This window comes from Lolium rigidum, chromosome 3 (genome assembly GCF_022539505.1).
Source record: "Lolium rigidum isolate FL_2022 chromosome 3, APGP_CSIRO_Lrig_0.1, whole genome shotgun sequence".
Taxonomy (NCBI): domain Eukaryota; kingdom Viridiplantae; phylum Streptophyta; class Magnoliopsida; order Poales; family Poaceae; genus Lolium; species Lolium rigidum.
This window is the reverse complement of record NC_061510.1, coordinates 335512173-335530585: the sequence shown is the minus strand read 5'-3', so window position 1 is coordinate 335530585 and position 18413 is coordinate 335512173. Positions and strand designations below refer to the sequence as shown.

Below are 18413 nucleotides of genomic sequence, written 5' to 3'. Positions count from 1 at the left end.
TGGTTTGCATAATTGGTCTCTCTAAAGTCTAGATAATTTCTAGTATTGAGTTTTGAACAACAAGGAAGACGGTGTAGAGTCTTATAATGTTTTCAATATGTCTTTTATGTGAGTTTTGCTGCACCGGTTCATCCTTGTGTTTGTTTCAAATAAGCCTTGCTAGCCTAAACCTTGTATCGAGAGGGAATACTTCTCATGCATCCAAAATACTTGAGCCAACCACTATGCCATTTGTGTCCACCATACCTACCTATACTACATGGTATTTTCCCGCCATTCCAAAGTAAATTGCTTGAGTGCTACCTTTAAAATTCCATCATTCACCTTTGCAATATATAGCTCATGGGACAAATAGCTTAAAAACTATTGTGGTATTGAATATGTAATTATGCACTTTATCTCTTATTAAGTTGCTTGTTGTGCGATAACCATGTTTACTGGGGAACGCCATCAACTCATTGTTGAATTTCATGTGAGTTGCTATGCTTTTTTTGAGTTGAATGGTTTGAGCATGCATATTGTGAGAGAAGAACATTGGGCCGCTAACTAAAGCCATGATCCATGGTGGAAGTTTCAGTTTTGGACAAACATCCTCAAATCTCTAATGAGAAAAGAATTAATTGTTGTCAAATGCTTAAAGCATTAAAAGAGGAGTCCATTATCTGTTGTCTATGTTGTCCCGGTATGGATGTCTAAGTTGAGAATAATCAAAAGCGAGAAATCCAAATGCGAGCTTTCTCCTTAGACCTTTGTACAGGCGGCATAGAGGTACCCCTTTGTGAAACTTGGTTAAAGCATATGTATTGCGGTGATAATCCAGGTAGTCCAATCTAATTAGGACAAGGTGCGGGCACTATTGGTACACTATGCATGAGGCTTGCAACTTATAAGATATAATTTACATGATGCATATGGTTTATTACTACCGTTGACAAAATTGTTTCATGTTTTCAAAATCAAAGCTCTGGCACAAATATAGCAATCGATGCTTTTCCTCTATGGAGGACCATTCTTTTACTTTCATTGTTGAGTCAGTTCACCTATTTCTCTCCACCTCAAGAAGCAAACACTTGTGTGAACTGTGCATTGATTCCTACATACTTGCTTATTGCACTTATTATGTTACTCTATGTTGACAATATCCATGAGATATACATGTTACAAGTTGAAAGCAACCGCTGAAACTTAATCTTCTTTTGTGTTGCTTCAATACCTTTACTTTGAATTATTGCTTTATGAGTTAACTCTTATGCAAGACTTATTGATGCTTGTCTTGAAGTGCTATTCATGAAAAGTCTTTGCTATATGATTCACTTGTTTACTCATGTCATTACCATTGTTTTGATCGCTGCATTCACTACATATGCTTTACAAATAGTATGATCAAGATTATGATGGCATGTCACTCCAGAAATTATCTTTGTTATCGTTTTACCGCTCGGGACGAGCGAGAACTAAGCTTGGGGATGCTGATACGTCTCCAACGTATCGATAATTTCTTGTGTTCCATGCCACATTATTGATGTTATCTACATGTTATATGCACACTTTATGTCATATTCGTGCATTTTACGGAACTAACCTATTAACAAGATGCCGAAGTGCCGGTTCCTGTTTTACTGCTGTTTTTGGTTTCGAGAAATCCTAGTAACGAAATATTCTCGGAATCGGACGAAATCAACGCCAAAGTTCCTATTTTCATCGGAAGCATCCAGAACACCCGGGAAGGATCGGAGGGGAGCCCTGGGGGCCCCACACCACACCCCGGCGCGGCCAAGGGGGGGCGCCCCCCTAGGGTGTGGGCCCCCCAGAGACCCTCTGGCGCCGCCTCTTCGCCTATATAAAGCCCCTGGATCGAAAACCCTGATGCGGAGAACCACGATACGAGAAACCTTCCAGAGCCGCCGCCATCGCGAAGCCAAGATCTGGGGGACAGGAGTCTCTGTTCCGGCACCTGCCGGAGCGGGGAAGTGCCCCCGGAAGGCTTCTCCATCGACACCGCTGCCATCTCCACCGCCATCTTCATCACCGCTGCTGCTCCCATGAGGAGGGAGTAGTTCTCCATCGAGGCTCGGGGCTGTACCGGTAGCTATGTGGTTCATCTCTCTCCTATGTGCTTCAATACAATAATCTCATGAGCTGCCTTACATGATTGAGATTCATATGATGATGCTTGTAATCTAGATGTCATTATGCTAGTCAAGTGAGTTTTACTTATGTGATCTCCGGAGACTCCTAGTCCCACGTGTGTAAAGGTGACAGTGTGTGCACCGTGTGGGTCTCTTAGGCTAGATTTCACGGAATACTTATTCACTGTTGAATGGCATAGTGAGGTGCTTATTTATATCTCTTTATGATTGCAATGTGTTTGTATCACAATTTATCTATGTGCTACTCTAGTGATGTGTTATTAAAGTAGTTTTATTCCTCCTGCACGTGTGCAAAGGTGACGAGTGTGTGCACCGTGTTAGTACTTGGTTTATGCTATGATCATGATCTCTTGTAGATTACGAAGTTAACTATTGCTATGATAATATTGATGTGATCTATTCCTCCTACATATGCATGAAGGTGACAGTGTGCATGCTATGCTAGTACTTGGTTTAGTCTCTTGATCTATCTTACACTAAAGGTTACTAAAATATGAGCATTATTGTGGAGCTTGTTAACTCCGGCATTGAGGGTTCGTGTAATCCTACGCAATGTGTTCATCATCCAACAAAAGTGTAGAGTATGCATTTATCTATTCTGTTATGTGATCAATGTTGAGAGTGTCCACTAGTGAAAGTGTAATCCCTAGGCCTTGTTCCTAAATACTGCTGAGTTACTACTTGCTTATTTACTTGTACTCTCTGCGTTACTATCTGCTACATTACTACTGCTTGTTTACTTGTCTCGGGCAAAGCACTTTTCTGGTGTCGTTGCCGTTACTACTACTTATTCATACCACATGTATTTCACTATCTCTTCGCCGAACTAGTGCACCTATTAGGTGTGTTGGGGACACAAGAGACTTCTTGCTTTGTGGTTGCAGGGTTGCATGAGAGGGATATCTTTGACCTCTTCCTCCCTGAGATCGATAAACCTTGGGTGATCCACTTAAGGGAAACTTGCTGCTGTTCTACAAACCTCTGCTCTTGGAGGCCCAACACTGTCTACAAGAATAGAAGCTCCCGTAGACATCAGGGATCTCCTTGGGCGCCTCAGGTAGGAATTGGTAGTCACTAGGGTCACCACCAATCTTGTAGACGACGTATGCCGATGAGTTCAGCACTTCTGGTGCTGCCAACGCGAACGGCAGCGGTGGATGGGACCGGAGTGGCATCTCTCCTTTGTAAGTCCCCGAGCTGGTCCCGACGGAGAATATCGATGGCTCATGATTTCCTGGATCACGCGCGGAGCGACACGCTCCAAAGTGTTCACCGGAGCTCTCGAGTGGCGGTGCAGCGAATGAGCCACCATGTAGTTGATCTCCTGACGCAGCGACACGGTGCGTTCTTCCGACGGGCGGACAGGTCCACTCCATCGAGTGCGCTTTCAGGTGAGAACCCCTTCCACCGACGCCGTGGGAGCGGGTTCGGTGGAAAGAGCCGATGAGTTCGGCTTCGAGGACTGCCTTGATCTCGTCATGCTTCTTCTTGAGCTCGTCAGTCAGATCCTCGTACTTGACCGGAGTGCTTTCCGCCATCTCGGATGTAGATGGCGATGCGGTGGATGTCGAAGATTGTCCCACCGGGCGTGCCAGAATGTGTTGCGATCAGAAACCCACCGGCGGGCAGCGACTGGCAACACCGTAGAGCCGGGAACAACTAGGGCTGCGGCTGGCCCCAGTCCCTCAGAGCGACGGCCCGCAAAGCCTTCTAGTCACACGTCCGATGCTGTCGCAAGGGCGTGCCACCTGACCTATACCTGGTCAGGGAGGTGTTGGATGATGCCTCGCTTAGTTTCCTGCATGGCATACACGTAAACGTTAAATACGAGCCTCGATCGGCTCTTAGGTTATCTCGTGAATCGGCTCAAAGAGCCGATCCACCCATGATTCGTACAAGGTGTCCGAATATATGGTGGTCCTGCTTGATCAAGATAAAGTTAAAGCGATCTACGACGATTTAGGGTTTTCACCGCATAATCGGATCATCCTACTCACGATTGGGCCTCGCGCTCGCGTACGGTGATCGCAAGCCGATCCTAGACAGGGCCTAAAAACCAACACGAGGTTGATCCCCGGAACATCCTGTCTAGGGCTAGCAAACTACACCCTACACGCCGCTGGATCCTCCAACCCTTTGTAAGGCCTAACTATTGCGGATGTTAAACTAATCCTTGAAGAACAAGGAGCAACCGTAACGGATCGGATCTACTAAAAAATGATCAAGCGGGGTGCCGCCCCTACACCTAAGATAGGTGTAAGGGCGGCTAGATGTATAAGGGTTGCACTACGATAGCATATGATACGAATAACAATGCTAACCCTAACACATCTAAGATAACTACGTTGCTCGCCATCAAAAAGGCTTCAGCACGAGCAACGCATGAACAACGTAGATAAGCTTATGCTGCCTAGATCGCGAGATGCGATCTAGGCAGCATGGTGCTTACCAGGAGAAACCCTCGAGACGAAGGAGTTGGCGATGCGCCGAGATTTGTTTGTGTTGAACGTTGGTTGTTGTTTTTTCCATAAACCCTAGATACATATTTATAGTCCAGGGGACTTTCTAATTCAGGCGTGCACCTAACCGTGCACGGGTAAAACTCTAATTCCTAACCAACACATTATCTTAAGTGACTATGGGATTTTGTACGCTCTTATCATTTTCTATTTGAAGAATATTGCATTAATTATTTGAATTACAAGTTTATTTCGTGGTTTCCTGTTTTCTCTTTGATATGGGTATCTTGGTAAACCAGGGCTGGTACGTACTAACTCTCGTGGGTCTGGTACTTTTTCCAACTATCATTTTGATATATTATACCTTTTTTCGACGTTGTATGCAACAAGAAAAGCCTTTTTATCCTTTTGCAAACCTTTTTTTTGCATAAAAAGTAAAAATTCAAAATTGTTAATTTCCCATAATAATAGGTTGCGTAACATAGAGGAATCTCAAAAGATTTTATTTTTTGAATTTTCTATCATTTTTTTTATATTTTACAAAGCTAAAAAAAAGGCCTGAATGGTATTACCAACTGGAACTAAAGGGTAGACCTTTAGTCCCGGTTGGTAATACGAACCGGGACTAAAGGTTCCAAACGGACCGGGACTAAAGCATGCGCTATTTGAATCGGGACTAATACCATCCATTAGTCCAGGTTTGTATTTAAATCGGGACTAAAGCTCCCATGAGTGCTGGATGAAAGACATGTTTTCTACTAGTGTAGAACAACCAAGCTCCATGCATCAACAGGTCATTCGGTTTATACACGGTTTTACATTAGCTAAGCAGGCAAGCTATTAATACTTTCAGAAATGGTACCCTTCTGCCTTCATCACTCATTATGGTGTAATTTTATAGGCAGCAACCTTTTTTCTCATTATAATATTTTCTTACGCTAATTCTTTCCAAAAAAAGTTCAAATAAATAATCATAGGATAATACGCGATAATAGTGCTGTAGTACTAGTATTATGTGAAACTACATATAATCTGCAAATTACTTTTTCTTCAAGTTTGATGCATTTTGTCTGAACAAACAGTAGCTTGACTAACTTCTTTTTCCGCTTGCCATGAAGTAAAGGCACGTTTGGTAGCCTGCATCTAATTCGTGGCTCACTGCACCAGCGAGATGGGCTCACATGCGCGTCGCGAATGGCCATGAGCCATGAAAGTCGGGTCGTTTGGTAGCCTGTGAGGCCTTTTGCGTGCCGGAGAAGGAATCGATGCCCCAATGTTTAGTTGCCCGTTTACAGTACTTTCTTCCCTCCTAGTGCAGCACACAACCTGTTTGGTTGCAGATAGCTCAGTGATGTGGTAAATCCTTCACTTAGAGTGGTGAGGTTACCCAGTACTGAATAACAGCACATATCAGATCCAGTTCATCACAAAAGGTGCTGGTAATACACAACAACTACTTAGTGGCGATGCATCACGAGCGAAGCAATTACTTCGTGATGCATCACAGGTCCATGACACGAGGGGTTACTATATACCACCTCGAACAAGTTCATCATTACAGACAGGGGATCAGGTTGTAGCAAGTCCTAGCTAATGGAGGGATACAAGATCACCTCCCAAAATCAGTAGATCATGACCAAGGAACCAGATGCACTAAGCAGGAAACTGGTTGCGGAGCCAGGTCCTGAGCCAGCTCCACCTCACCGGTGGCTGCAGCTTACGGTAGACAACATAGTCTGCTTCATTGTCTGCAATGAAGTCGATAGCCCTGACCAGCAAGTTAGGTTGGAATAGCTGCGCCTTGCACACAAACCGGGGAGTGAAGATCGTCTTCATCTGAGCGTAATTCGTGATCAGGGTGCTGACGTACTGACGGTGCTTAGGCTAGCGCTGCAATCCAGAAGGAACAACTATTAGGGCAGACGACATTCACATATATATACTTTCAGATCTATGCAGGAACTCAATGAGGCTTCGTACCTGGATGTACTCGTCCGCCGTCTCTTCATCACCGCCGTAGAAGCAGCAACCATCTTCGCTCCAGTCTAGAATACGACCGGACTTAATCTTCATAATGACGCTCCACTTCGTCCTCCAGTTTCTGATGTGGTTGTACAACTGAAGAGTGGTGACATGTACGCCAGCGAATGCAATAACATCCGCGACTACCTTCTTCATCCGCTACTCCTTGAATCCCATGTTGAAGCAGACGCCGGTACGGACGATTTGAATCAACCGGTTCAGCACAAACCCTGGCAGCTCAGGTTTCCAAACCATGGCTAGTTTGCTTGCAATCAGACATGGCCGAGCATTCACAGTAGACGCAGACAGATCAGGGGAGCGCGAAGGTATGATCGCCTACATGACAAACACTAGCAGATTAATGCACTACCACTACCACATGCACATCCTTAAGCACTAGCAAATCAATGAACTATCACCACTACCAGTACCAGATCCACATCCACATCCTTAAGCAGTGCCAGATCAATGAACTACCACTACCACATCAATGAACAGCGAGATAAGTAAGAGTGGCCTTACAGTCAAAGGAGCCACACGCATCACCGAGGTCGGGGAAGCAGGGGACCCTGGCGAAGATGCAGGCAGCACCACCGTCCCAGTGGAAGAGTCAACGGCAACAATGGTCCTCGTGGTAGAGTTAGATGCAACCTGGACAACCTCCACAACCTCCACCGGCGAGGAAGGAATGTCCTACAATGGAGTCGTTCAGACCCCGCTTGTGTACCCAAAAGATCTAGATCTGAGGCTAGGGTTTGCAGAAGCTTACCACAACCGAAGTCATCGAGGCACACGAAGAAGACGACCATCCTCCGCGGTCAGTAGCCGCCGCCACAGCCGCCATCGCCACCGCAAGCCTCGCCGACCGTGCTGGTGAGGTAAAGCCGGCCATGTCGCTAGATCGGGAACAGTGGATGAGCTCGGAATGGGGGAAATGCGGGATTTGGATTTGCCGGTGAGAGAGCTGCCCCTATATACGGTGGCGAAAATTCAAGCGCGGTGACCGAATTCATGACGTCGAAATTTCGCTGTCCCGCGCGAGCTCCCGCGGTGGCTCTGCGAGGACGCCGCGTTCTCCACTTCTGTGGAAACGGGGTGGCTCGCTAGAAACGGCCGAACCGGGCGTTCCTCCAGGGCCTGGCCCGAGGGTGCTTTGAGAAGCAGTTCGTGCAAGAACGCGGTCTCAGCCAGATAACCAAACGGGCCGAAAAAATCTGAGCCGATGCGAGCCAAGGGGCATGCAGACTACCAAACGCGCCCTAAAACAAGCATAGTGCCCACATTTAATCTGGCCAAGACTCGCACCTGGTCATCTAAAGCAGCTCAGGAAGACCTTTTATGCACAGTACACACTGCTACTATTATGTATTATATTGGCCAGTTATATATGACTAGCTCCTTGTGACAATAATACCCAAGTAGTTACATTTTCAGTAAAATGTTGGTTTACCTCCATGTTTCTCCGAGATTTTCATCAAAGCATGTCAGAAGAATATTCAGTATGAGAACGAAACAATTTTGTATCTACCTCTGAGATCAAATGAGACTGATCTCAAAGAAATATACATCCGTATATCATAAACTGACCTATCATACTGTTGTCGTGCATCCTTTCTGTTACGAACAATTGCTTATCTATTGCTCTTGCCCAGCATTCATCCATCGCCAAAACTTGAAGCTATAGCTACTAGCGCACACCTGAGTTCTCTGGCCATGCTCGATAGGCGGCGTTTTTTGTCGGTCCAGTCCAGTCCTAGATATGAAGCAAGTGCAGTTTTCCCAATGTGCTTTGTCTATCTTATCCTACTTCACTGTGAAATCAGGTCGATGGTTTTTTCAGTACATACTGATTTTGAAAGAAATCGAACTTGCCCATCATTTCTCAACTATCACATTTAAAATCTAGGGATGCTCCATTTCCACCAAAAACAGAACACATTTAATTAAATTCCGCTACTTCGTATATAATCATATGTGCACTCAAACACAAATAATATCAACCATACATGCTAAAAAGCATAACACCACGGGCGCGGCGCCGCGCCCCCGCGCCTATGCTTCCTAGTATTGCATAAAAGAGACACAAAAAGGCTTGTTGACCATATTTTGGTAACAGACATATAAATTTCACCATTGCCCATGGTGTCACCACGTTGCATGGATTATAACTTTCTTCTGATCAAAGCATATGTGCTTTTGCAATAGAAAAAAAAATCTGACCTAGCTAACATGAAAAGAAATAAATAAAAATATGGATGAAATTGGGTTCTCGCTTCCATTGCAACCAAAACATCATTACTTTCAGCATTGGCCTCTTACTCTGACGGCAGTATACCGCAGAATATTTTCCTCATCAATTTTGATGCGATCCGACGGATCATAGATGTGCGCGACCTACCTGGCATACATGAAAAACCTCCTTGGTCACCACCATTGACCCCTTGCCGTGGAGTAAGGAGAACCATCTCCAGCCGCTTCTCGAATAGCGCCGCGCTCTCATTTCTCCTATCTAGCCTAGCAGCCAACCATGTCTGTCTCAAATCATTGAGAAGATCGCCTTGGCCCTCAGCTGGCGCGCTCGTTCGCGACGCAAGAAGCAAGGCCTGGAACTCCCTTGCCTCTGCGAACGCCTCGAAGTTGCAGGCGATGATGTGCAGGCAGTACTCCCGTATCTTGGCAACGTCGTACATGTCCGACAGCGTGAGCCAGCGGCACAGCTGCGCCGGCGAGACGCGGTCCATGTCCAGATGTGGAATCAGCAAGTCAGCCACGACCCCCTTAAAACAATACATCAGGTACCTCGACGCGATGTCCAGAAGCTCTTCCGCCTTAGCAAGAGGATCATCGCCCAGATCCTCTATCTCATCAGTGTAGATGTACACGAGCATCTTCTCGAACGCTTCTGCACTCACGTCGTGCTCCTCCAGGACACCGTGATGGCGCTCGAGAAAATCGGTTCGTCGAGACAGCCTGGTCTTGAAGTATTCAGACCTAGAGGCGAGAATCAGCTGGTGGCATCGGAAGACCCTTTCGCCTACTTTTACGCATATATCAGCGAGGTCGTCGTTCTTGGAGCCTGCGCAGGTCTCGACCGGCTCGTTGTTGCGGAGATCTTCTTCTCTGGAGTTAGCCAGACAGTCGTACAGGATCCGCCGGAGAGCCGACGGGAGGCGGTCTTGCGCGCACCGCGCTTGCCAAACGAAACGCCTCGGTGGATGACACCGATCCAGTTGCTGAGTTTCTCGGCACCTCCTGGGCGCGAGGAATCTGTTAGCCCTCTGTAGGAGCCCCTGACACTGGCAGGCTCTGCATATTCGCGCGAAAGCTTCCACGTCGTCCGCGGGCAGGTCGACCCTGTCCGAGTAGAAAAAGTCGACTAGGCTACGCATGAGGTCGAAGGACACATACATATGGCTGCTGGAGAGTCTCACTTCCCTGCGGCTTCCCCACTCCGTCGCGAGTTTCCTACGGAAGTATGGGGATCGGGCGGCGAGGATCACCCGGTGAGCTTCGATGGGTCTTCCTTGCACGTACAATGTGATGTCTGGAGGGGCCGACCGGAGGGCGGCGGAAAGCCGAGCGAGCGGGGGCGGCGGGGGAAGCGGCCGCACCTCGTACTCCCGGAGGAGTCTCTGTATTTTCAGGTTGGGCGCCGCGCGGTAGCACCGATCGGCTTCGAAGGTGCTCTCGGCGAAGATGGCGCCTGCGCCGGCCTCGAGCAGCATCCGCGCGGCCACATCATGGCCAGCGAGGCAGGCGTAGTAGAGCGGGAAGGAGTTCCAGCGGTCACACGTGTTCACGTCGGCGCCGCCTTTAAGCAGACGTGCGAGCTGGGCGCAGTCGCCGGCGCGCGCTGCCTGGAAGATGTCTAATTGGGTACCGTCGTCGGACGGTGATCGACCCCATCTAGGTCCTGTAAATTGCTGCATCTCGTGATCGTTTTGTAGACCTACATCTACTAACCCAATATACGAGTAATACGCAAGACCTCTGCATATATAGACACGAACGATCCTTTTCCTACTACACATCAAAAACTTATACTCCCTCGGTCCCAACATCTAAGACGTCTAAGGATTAGTCAAAAGTCAACGTTTTTTAAGTTTGACCAAGTTTATACAAAAAATATAAATTGCTGCATCTCGTGATCGTTTTGTAGACCTACATCTACTATACCAATATACGAGTAATACGCAAGACCTCTGCATATATAGGCAGTCGGTCCTGAGATTTCGAGGGCCCGTGGCGAAACTAAAACGCAGGGCGCATAACACAAACATGGTATAAAGAATTAATATACATGTATATATGATGTTTTACATTTAAAGTGCATCCAAAACTAACCAACAATTTATACATATCGTGTTCAATTTCCGTAAACTCATTTGTAATGATATATATTTATCTCACTTACGGGTTATCTTATCGACTTAGACTATTCGTGTTGTCAAGGTGCCCAATGGACGCTATGATGTCTCCTCTTAACGTGTCCGTGTGAACGCTAGCGATGGGGTACTACCAGGAACGATCGAACAACACCAAAAAAGATGGAAACTTAGAATTGTACATGGCCATTATCTTCTAGTTTTGGAAGGGAAAACTAGTACTTTTGAATTGGGCGATGCAAGTGGATGCAAGTGTATGCGGAGAAGATGGAGGCGACAGAGGAAGTGATACCGAAGTTTTTGAATTTTGCGATAGGATCAGCGATGTTGTAGTTGGATCGATCGAGGGCAAAAGAGTACTTTTATGCTGTTTTAATAGCTATCGGAAAATCGTTCCTGGCCATAGAAAAGTGAACAGAGGGAGTACAGGAAATATCTTGATTGTGTACTTATTTTAGGACTCTCAATTGCGTGCACTTTTTAGAACTCTCGGTTTAGCTTTTTTTGGGAAGTACTCTGATAACGTGCATTGTGGCCATGGGCTGTCCTACCAGCCCCCACCCAATCATCACGTATCAAATCAGAAGACAAAAGGCCCAAGAGAAAAATTAACAGGCCTAAGTTACAACCTGTTAGAAAGATGTACCGTTTCACTTCGTCTCTCCGAACTGAACGAGAGAAGAAAGCTCTAAACTGCCTCTAATGGCGTCGCCTCCCATGTGTGTACCTGGCTGGGGCCCCTGGGCTTCGGGGCCCAGGGCGGCCGCCCCGCCTACCCTCCCTCAGGGCCGGGCTAAGGCACGAACGATCCTTTTCCTACTACACGTCAAAAACTTATATCTGGTTAACGGACGACGGACTCTACTGCAATACATCTGATATTATGGTACGCCGATACACTAAAACTAAAATAAAGATACAACGTCACACTACAACTAACTTTAGGATACAACAACAACAACAACAACAACAACAACAACAACAACAACAACAACAACAACAACAACAACAACAACAACAACAACAACAACAACAACAACAACAACAACAACAACAACAACAACAACAACAACAACAACAACAACAACAACAACAACAACAACAATGCTTCACTAAAACATAAATTAAGATATATCGCTACTGGTATATAAATCTTGCCCATGCAGGTACGTTGACTCCTTTCCTCAAGATCACGCATTGCCTAGGCTAACTGCTATGTGTCAATCCAATAGTAGAGTGCACCATAAATAAGAATGTTATTAAAATAGAAACAATGACATAAAAAATCAGCCTATTTTTCATGATTTTAAAACATACCGGAGCCCTTATGATAGATGAACTTGCCTTACGAGGTGGACCACACATGAAAAACTTCATGTCCAACCAATCAGAAAAATCATCCACCTCCTCCACCTTCGTTGAAGACAAGCCAGTAGCCCCACACCACCCACCGGCAACATGCATGATCCACTGCACCAAATCTACCAGCAGCCCGCGGACTAGGCCAATATCGAGAAAGGTGGCGGTAGAGCAGGGTCGACTCTCCACGAGATCCGGCCCAACCACACAGCGAAGAGGAACTGGCGAGGCGGCATGGGAGACACCCAAATCAGACGATATAAGTTTTCATCCAACACCATCGGGCCCAGCCCCGCTTCTCCGTCGCTGGCCATGGTGCTGCCGGGAGAGGGGCCCGACCACCACTCGACCAAGGGCGCCGCCCTGGTCGCTGCACGTCGACGCCCGCCCATCTGCACCCCAACAATTCCTGCGGCCATCTTCGGCATCCACCACTCCCAGACATCCTTTGGGTGCAACACGGGGGAGGGGTCTCCGTCGGAAAGTCCTATCGTCGGAAAGTCCTATCTACCAACTACCAGCCTAGCATACGTATCAATTGTAATCTTCTAAGTGTCACAGTTGTAGCACTCGGACGTATGGATCATGAACCCAAGGTAACATGTGTGGTGATTAGCCAAAAACAACTCTGAGTCTGTGAGGGTGATAGGTCACTAAAATAAGTTTGTAAATCCATTTGCGCAACAGGCAAATAACATTGAAGCAATATTGCATTATAAGAGCATCTCCACCGGGAAGCTCTAAATCGTAGCCAATGATGATTTGGGGTTCTAGTGAGAGAAAGTGCTTACACGGACGACCCTCATATGAAATCTACGTCATCTCGAACCCAATAGAATAGCCTGCGAGCCCCAACCAACCCCTGTGTTAAGGGAGGCTATCGGGATCGCCGGCATCAAACTCGCGCCACTTTCAACCAACCTGGCCCACTTGTCCAGTGTGTGGGTTTGGAATTTTTTAGCCGGCACTTACTGCCGGTGACCCCCAAACTTAACCAGCATATCTGTTGATTCCCACATCATACGTGTTGATTCAAGTGAAATGAATGGAACGGTCTTTTACTATAACATAATCACAGATGTGCGGAAATAATAACCGCAAGACCACGATATATGCACATATATCGTGGTGTGCAATACCGAAAAGGGTTGAACGGTCATGCAAGTATGCAACCAGTAACAGACTAACAGTTATATCTTCGGGCTGTAGCATGACACCACCTATATAGCCAGCGAAGAACTCACCGTCCTGGTACAGCTTTCTTTTCCGCAAATGTACCTCTCGGTCATAATGATAGTTGCTGATAAAATGTTGTAGTCCATGCATTATTTGCTTGCTCTAATCCTTCGTTGCGTATACTTATACCATTGAATTACGTCTATTGTTTCGGCAAGGGAATTCTAGTGGGCAACAACTGTGCGTTAGGCTTATCTCGCTCATCCGTCAGGGTACCGTGGAAGGCCCCGAGCTTTAACAAATTAAGAAATACACTGAAGATAGGTGGCTTTGTATGATACTTGTAAGATTTGGTATTTTATTTTCCTTGGAATGCGGCCTTGGAAGATCGTACAAGAAGGAATGGCGAAAAAGATAATCTAAGCTCTACGTGAAGCCATTATATTTACACTTAAGAACTAGGAACAAACCAATTAAGAGAAAATGTAGGAGAAATAACCGCAGCAATGTGGATCAGTCTGAATGTATTTAATGTGATGAAGGGTCGTAATTTTACTTGTAAGTTCTTGTCCAAAAATTCAGGTCCAAAATTCAGGTCTTTTACTTGCAATGTGGATCAGTCTGAATGTGTACACATAAATATTTTTTGCGAAAATTCTACCAATCTATTAAAAAGTACAGACATTGCAACTTACTTAAAAGTAAAAAAAGTTACAAATAGATATTTCCACTTTACTCACTTTTTCAAAGTAGTAGAAGGTGCACTACTCTACTTCTCCAACTCTCGCATAAATGTTTGTTTTGCTCCAAACTCTCACTCAAGTCTAAATAGCACATATGTGAGAAAATGGGATGTTGACTATGTATTTCTCTAGCGAGAGAAAACTTCACATTGTAATCCTACAACCTTGGAGTTGTGCAACTGAGTCTACTGAGAATTAGGTCATCTCCAACGTGGGGACGCATCTCGTCCGTGTATGTTTGGATGGTCGCGACAGACAAAAATATGGTCCAACGCGGAAACAAAAACAAAGTTTTTTTTTCACCGAGGAGTCCGCCAGGATCCAAAGCCAACCCAAATCTGGGCATGCTTTGCATGGCCGCGGACGCCGCGCGGACGAGGCTCGCATCCATCTTGTCCTCCCTCCTCCCCTGGTCCGCTAGTCGGTCTCCCATCCACCACCATCTTCCCGCAATTTTCCCTTTGTCCCGCTGCCTCCCCTCAACCGTCGATTCGCCACCGTACCCGATGTCGGACGTGAACGCCGTGACGCCGCCAAGGTCGGGTACTTTTCGCCGGCGACTGGGGAGGTGGTTTTTCTGCTGTTGGAGCTGCAGGAAACAAGGTGGCCGCACTTGGAGTAGTCGCAAGTCTTCTCCCGGCATCGCTGCCTAAAAAAGGTGTGATTTCCTGCCCCATGCTGCCTGGCTACATCGTCGGCTGTGGCATGCTTTGCTCACAGGTCGGTACGTCCGCCATGGCTTGCGCTGCCTGCAGGGTGTTCGAAGAAATGGGAGGCCCAGTTTATCTCAACTAAAACTTGCCACCGTTTTTTCTGCATATCATGGTGGACAATGGAGACGTCTCGCTGTTGACGGAAACATCACTTACTACTGAAAACATAGCACCGGTTAAATCTTGGAATTAATCAAGATAATGCGAACACCCATGTCAAGTCTAGAACTTAAACCTAAATAGGCTGGTACCTAACAATCAGAGCCAATCTCAGTTTATGTATGTTGCTCAACAAGATAATTTGATTTTGTATCCCTAGGCAAAGAGTGGAGGAAGGATTGTGGGGGGAGGAAGGATTGTGGGAGAGGGTCACAGGATACCTCCGAGAACAACAACCATGGTCCATGGGTGTCTATGCGAAACGGGACTTGTTGATCTGCATGTGATCACTATATGCGCAGGAAGATCTGAATGCTTTTATCCCTCTGATTCCATAATGTATTCCTCATTTATCTGTCCAACTTGTTTCGGCCTTGTTATTGTGACAGTCACACTTATCTGGCTTCTGTATCATCCCCTTTGTGTGCACAAGTCAGCGAGTCCATTATGAACCACGCAGGTTCAGGTTATTGTGACAGTCACAATTATCTATACATAGACATGTAAAAGAACTCAACATTATTCACACTTTGTTCACTCAACAGATCTTAATCATAAAGTCCAGCAGATTCCGCTTAACCAACAATACATGATTTACATATTGAAGGCAAGGTATTTGGTGGTAGATGACATCCACTCAAATTCAGAAAACTGAATGGAGCTAAGTATTCAGTTTCAAAACATGCCGACGCATTAAAATTGTTCTTTCTGTTGAAGAGATAACAATTACTCAAATTCTCATCTCGATATTTTGCTTGTTTTTTTGTTTCACCGTGCTTTGTTGTACAACAGAATTTAATTTTAGCAAAATCACAATTTTGATCTACAGATTACAGGTCATTCACTGTTCAGCACTCTTGGCACTTTGATGTATGGATCGTCATAGCTCGGAAGGGCCTCTATTATGGCATCTCTGCATTGATCAAAACGGAAAAAAATACTCAGCCTTCACTGCAAAGCTTGACGATAGTTCAATCAAAGAAATGTGCAGAGTAATGCCTTGTTACCTGTTAGCAAATGGTTCAGCCTTGTCTTCTCTCAACGAACTACCAACTGCAGTATCTGCGATGAAGATGGTCAAACATGAAAACAAGTACTAAGAGATGGTGAACAAACAGAACATATGTACCGGGCAGCAAAGATGCTTAAGTGGAACTTCTAGGAACCCTGACAGCTCAGGAAATTATGTACAACATATACAACCAAAGGAAGCAAGATTATAATGCTCTTTCAACGAAAAAAAATGTATGTAGATGAAGCCAACTTATTTTTTCCGAAACACTAATTTAATGGACATAGACAGAAATTGATCCCCAGGTGCCCTATGAATGTTGTGACCTAGATACAGTGTGGCTCCTATCCAAACCATTTTGAACAGAACATCTCAGCCACCTGTGTGATCAACTATTGAATATTTCCACAAAAGACTAAATACATTGCAGATCTCTTCGCTCGCAATTCATACAAAGTTAGAAACAATACATTAAATTAAGCAAAAAAGAGAGCAAACAGATCTCTTTGCTCGCAATTCAGATGGTTCATTGCCTTGATTTGGTCCACATTACAACTCAAAATTATTTCTTTCAAACGTAAACAATTCATGAGACTGTTATCCTTCTTCCTTAGACCTTCCATCTCTGGTTTGTTCTCTATATCATACAATGCTAACTCAAGTGAACTGAAAAAAGTCACCCTGTGCAGTAAGAGAGTCTGGGTACGCGGAAGGGGAAGAGCATATAAAGTACAGACCATACTCATTGTCAAGTGTGTTACTACCGAACAAATATGACCCACATACATATCAAGATTAAAACACATATGTATATTGTTATTATTGAATGACTTTATCTAATTGACATGGCTATAAAATACGAGTTGGACAATTGCAGGAAACAGAGTTAAGCTACTCCTGAAGAAAATGCCTAAGTGGTAGTTAAACATTACAAGGCGTTCTACTTCGTCATATCTAATTGAGTTTCTTTTTTGGTATCTTGCTATACCATATGAAAGGATCAAGCTCCAGCATCGTATTCACATGAATGAGCACAAGCATCGTGTATTGCCTCTAGACTAAGAGGCAGTAGCACACTCACAAGCAATCAGCCTAATGGAAATGGGAAGAAATCACATGGATGAATACCAGCTCTAAGTGAAGGCTCAATGGACTCAAGATCAACCGCTTGAAGCTGCCCAAACCTGTAGAGGGAAAAATACATAATAAGTATTTTTAACTAGTGCTGATAGGATGCATATACATAAGTTCAGTCCCACAAACAAGAGTGGTTCCTTGCAGCCTACCCAAACACCAACCAACACAAGGATATGTAAAAAAATGCTAGTCTCGAGACAACCATGAGCGCTAATGCTAACCGGATTACAGGAACATTAAATTTCCTATGAGGAACTACTTGATTCTCTAACCACCATCCGAGTATAATATATGCTTTGTTGTTTACAGACACCACAGATTCCAAATTCCAGAGTATAAGTTTCAACTGTACAGGAAGAGAAGGAACGGAAAGGGGGCAACACTTACCAATCTACCACCTGCTGAATCTTGGGCGCGAATTCCTCGGCCTAGCGGCCCAACACACAGACACAAGCAAAAGCATCAGGCTCCCCACAGAGGCTGGAATTCAAGTTCCAGAGGGTTCCCATCGAGAAAGGAAGAAGGGTGCTGACCTCCTGCGGCGAGAGAGATATCCGGGCGGATTTGGCGAGGCGGGGAAGGTCCGGCGGCTCCAGTGGCCCCGGCCCCGAGGCCGCGGCGGCGGGCGCTACATTCGGAGAGGAGGAGAGCGGACGCCGCCGCAGCAGAGACCACTGAGTTCTCGACGAAGCGTGCCGCGGCGGCGCAGCGCACCGGAGCCTGGGGATGGCCGAGGCGGCGGCGGAGAGCATGGCCGTGGTTTTGTTGCCGCGGCGGCCCAAAGGTGGGAAGTGCCGAAGTGACGTGACGAGGCTTTTGGTGGGTTTAGATTTGGGCCAGAGGCGATTTGATCTGGTTATCCACATCTCAGCTGTTCTCCTCCCACATGCACCGTCCGATATCCACCCAACGGCTCTGATTTAGGACATCGAGGCACCAGTGATGTGCTGCTGAGAGCATAATGGTTATATCTTAGTGATGTCACGTAAGATAATTGATGATATGAAGGAGAGAAAAATAAAAGAAAAATTGTTTGTTTTCTCTTAGCTAAGAGATTAACAATCTCTCTCCATATATTTAGAGATGTTCATTACTAAA

At 45.8% G+C, this 18413-nt stretch overlaps 2 protein-coding genes across 2 annotated transcripts; both read right to left on the bottom strand.

The window, feature by feature from the left end:
- Positions 1–6262: 6262 nt before the first annotated feature.
- Positions 6263–10560, bottom strand: LOC124697085 (BTB/POZ domain-containing protein At2g04740-like). Its single transcript, XM_047229722.1, has 3 exons — positions 9030–10560; positions 6590–6654; positions 6263–6445 (listed from the first exon to the last, which is right to left on the bottom strand). The coding sequence occupies exons 1-3, from the start codon at positions 10558–10560 to the stop codon at positions 6263–6265; spliced, it is 1779 nt and encodes a 592-aa protein (XP_047085678.1).
- Positions 10561–15822: 5262 nt separating this feature from the next.
- Positions 15823–18082, bottom strand: LOC124700097 (glutamyl-tRNA(Gln) amidotransferase subunit C, chloroplastic/mitochondrial-like). Its single transcript, XM_047232282.1, has 5 exons — positions 17849–18082; positions 17703–17743; positions 17307–17362; positions 16174–16228; positions 15823–16079 (listed from the first exon to the last, which is right to left on the bottom strand). Exons 1-5 carry the CDS (start codon positions 18065–18067, stop codon positions 16004–16006), a joined length of 447 nt encoding a protein of 148 aa, XP_047088238.1. The 5' UTR covers positions 18068–18082; the 3' UTR covers positions 15823–16003.
- Positions 18083–18413: the final 331 nt, after the last annotated feature.

What these genes read in the sequence shown, in the direction of transcription:
- LOC124697085 (XM_047229722.1), bottom strand. Translation starts at nt 10,560, where the DNA reads ATGCAGCAATTTACAGGACCTAGATGGGGTCGATCACCGTCCGACGAC. An exon ending in AGGTTTTTCATGTATGCCAG is followed by an intron (nt 6,655 to 9,029) that starts GTAGGTCGCGCA and finishes GTCGTATTCTAG; the next exon opens with ACTGGAGCGAAGATGGTTGC. An exon ending in CGGCGGACGAGTACATCCAG is followed by an intron (nt 6,446 to 6,589) that starts GTACGAAGCCTC and finishes AATTACGCTCAG; the next exon opens with ATGAAGACGATCTTCACTCC.
- LOC124700097 (XM_047232282.1), bottom strand. Translation starts at nt 18,067, where the DNA reads ATGCTCTCCGCCGCCGCCTCGGCCATCCCCAGGCTCCGGTGCGCTGCG. An exon ending in ATTCAGCAGGTGGTAGATTG is followed by an intron (nt 17,363 to 17,702) that starts GTAAGTGTTGCC and finishes TTCCCTCTACAG; the next exon opens with GTTTGGGCAGCTTCAAGCGG. An exon ending in TGAGCCTTCACTTAGAGCTG is followed by an intron (nt 16,229 to 17,306) that starts GTATTCATCCAT and finishes TCTTCATCGCAG; the next exon opens with ATACTGCAGTTGGTAGTTCG.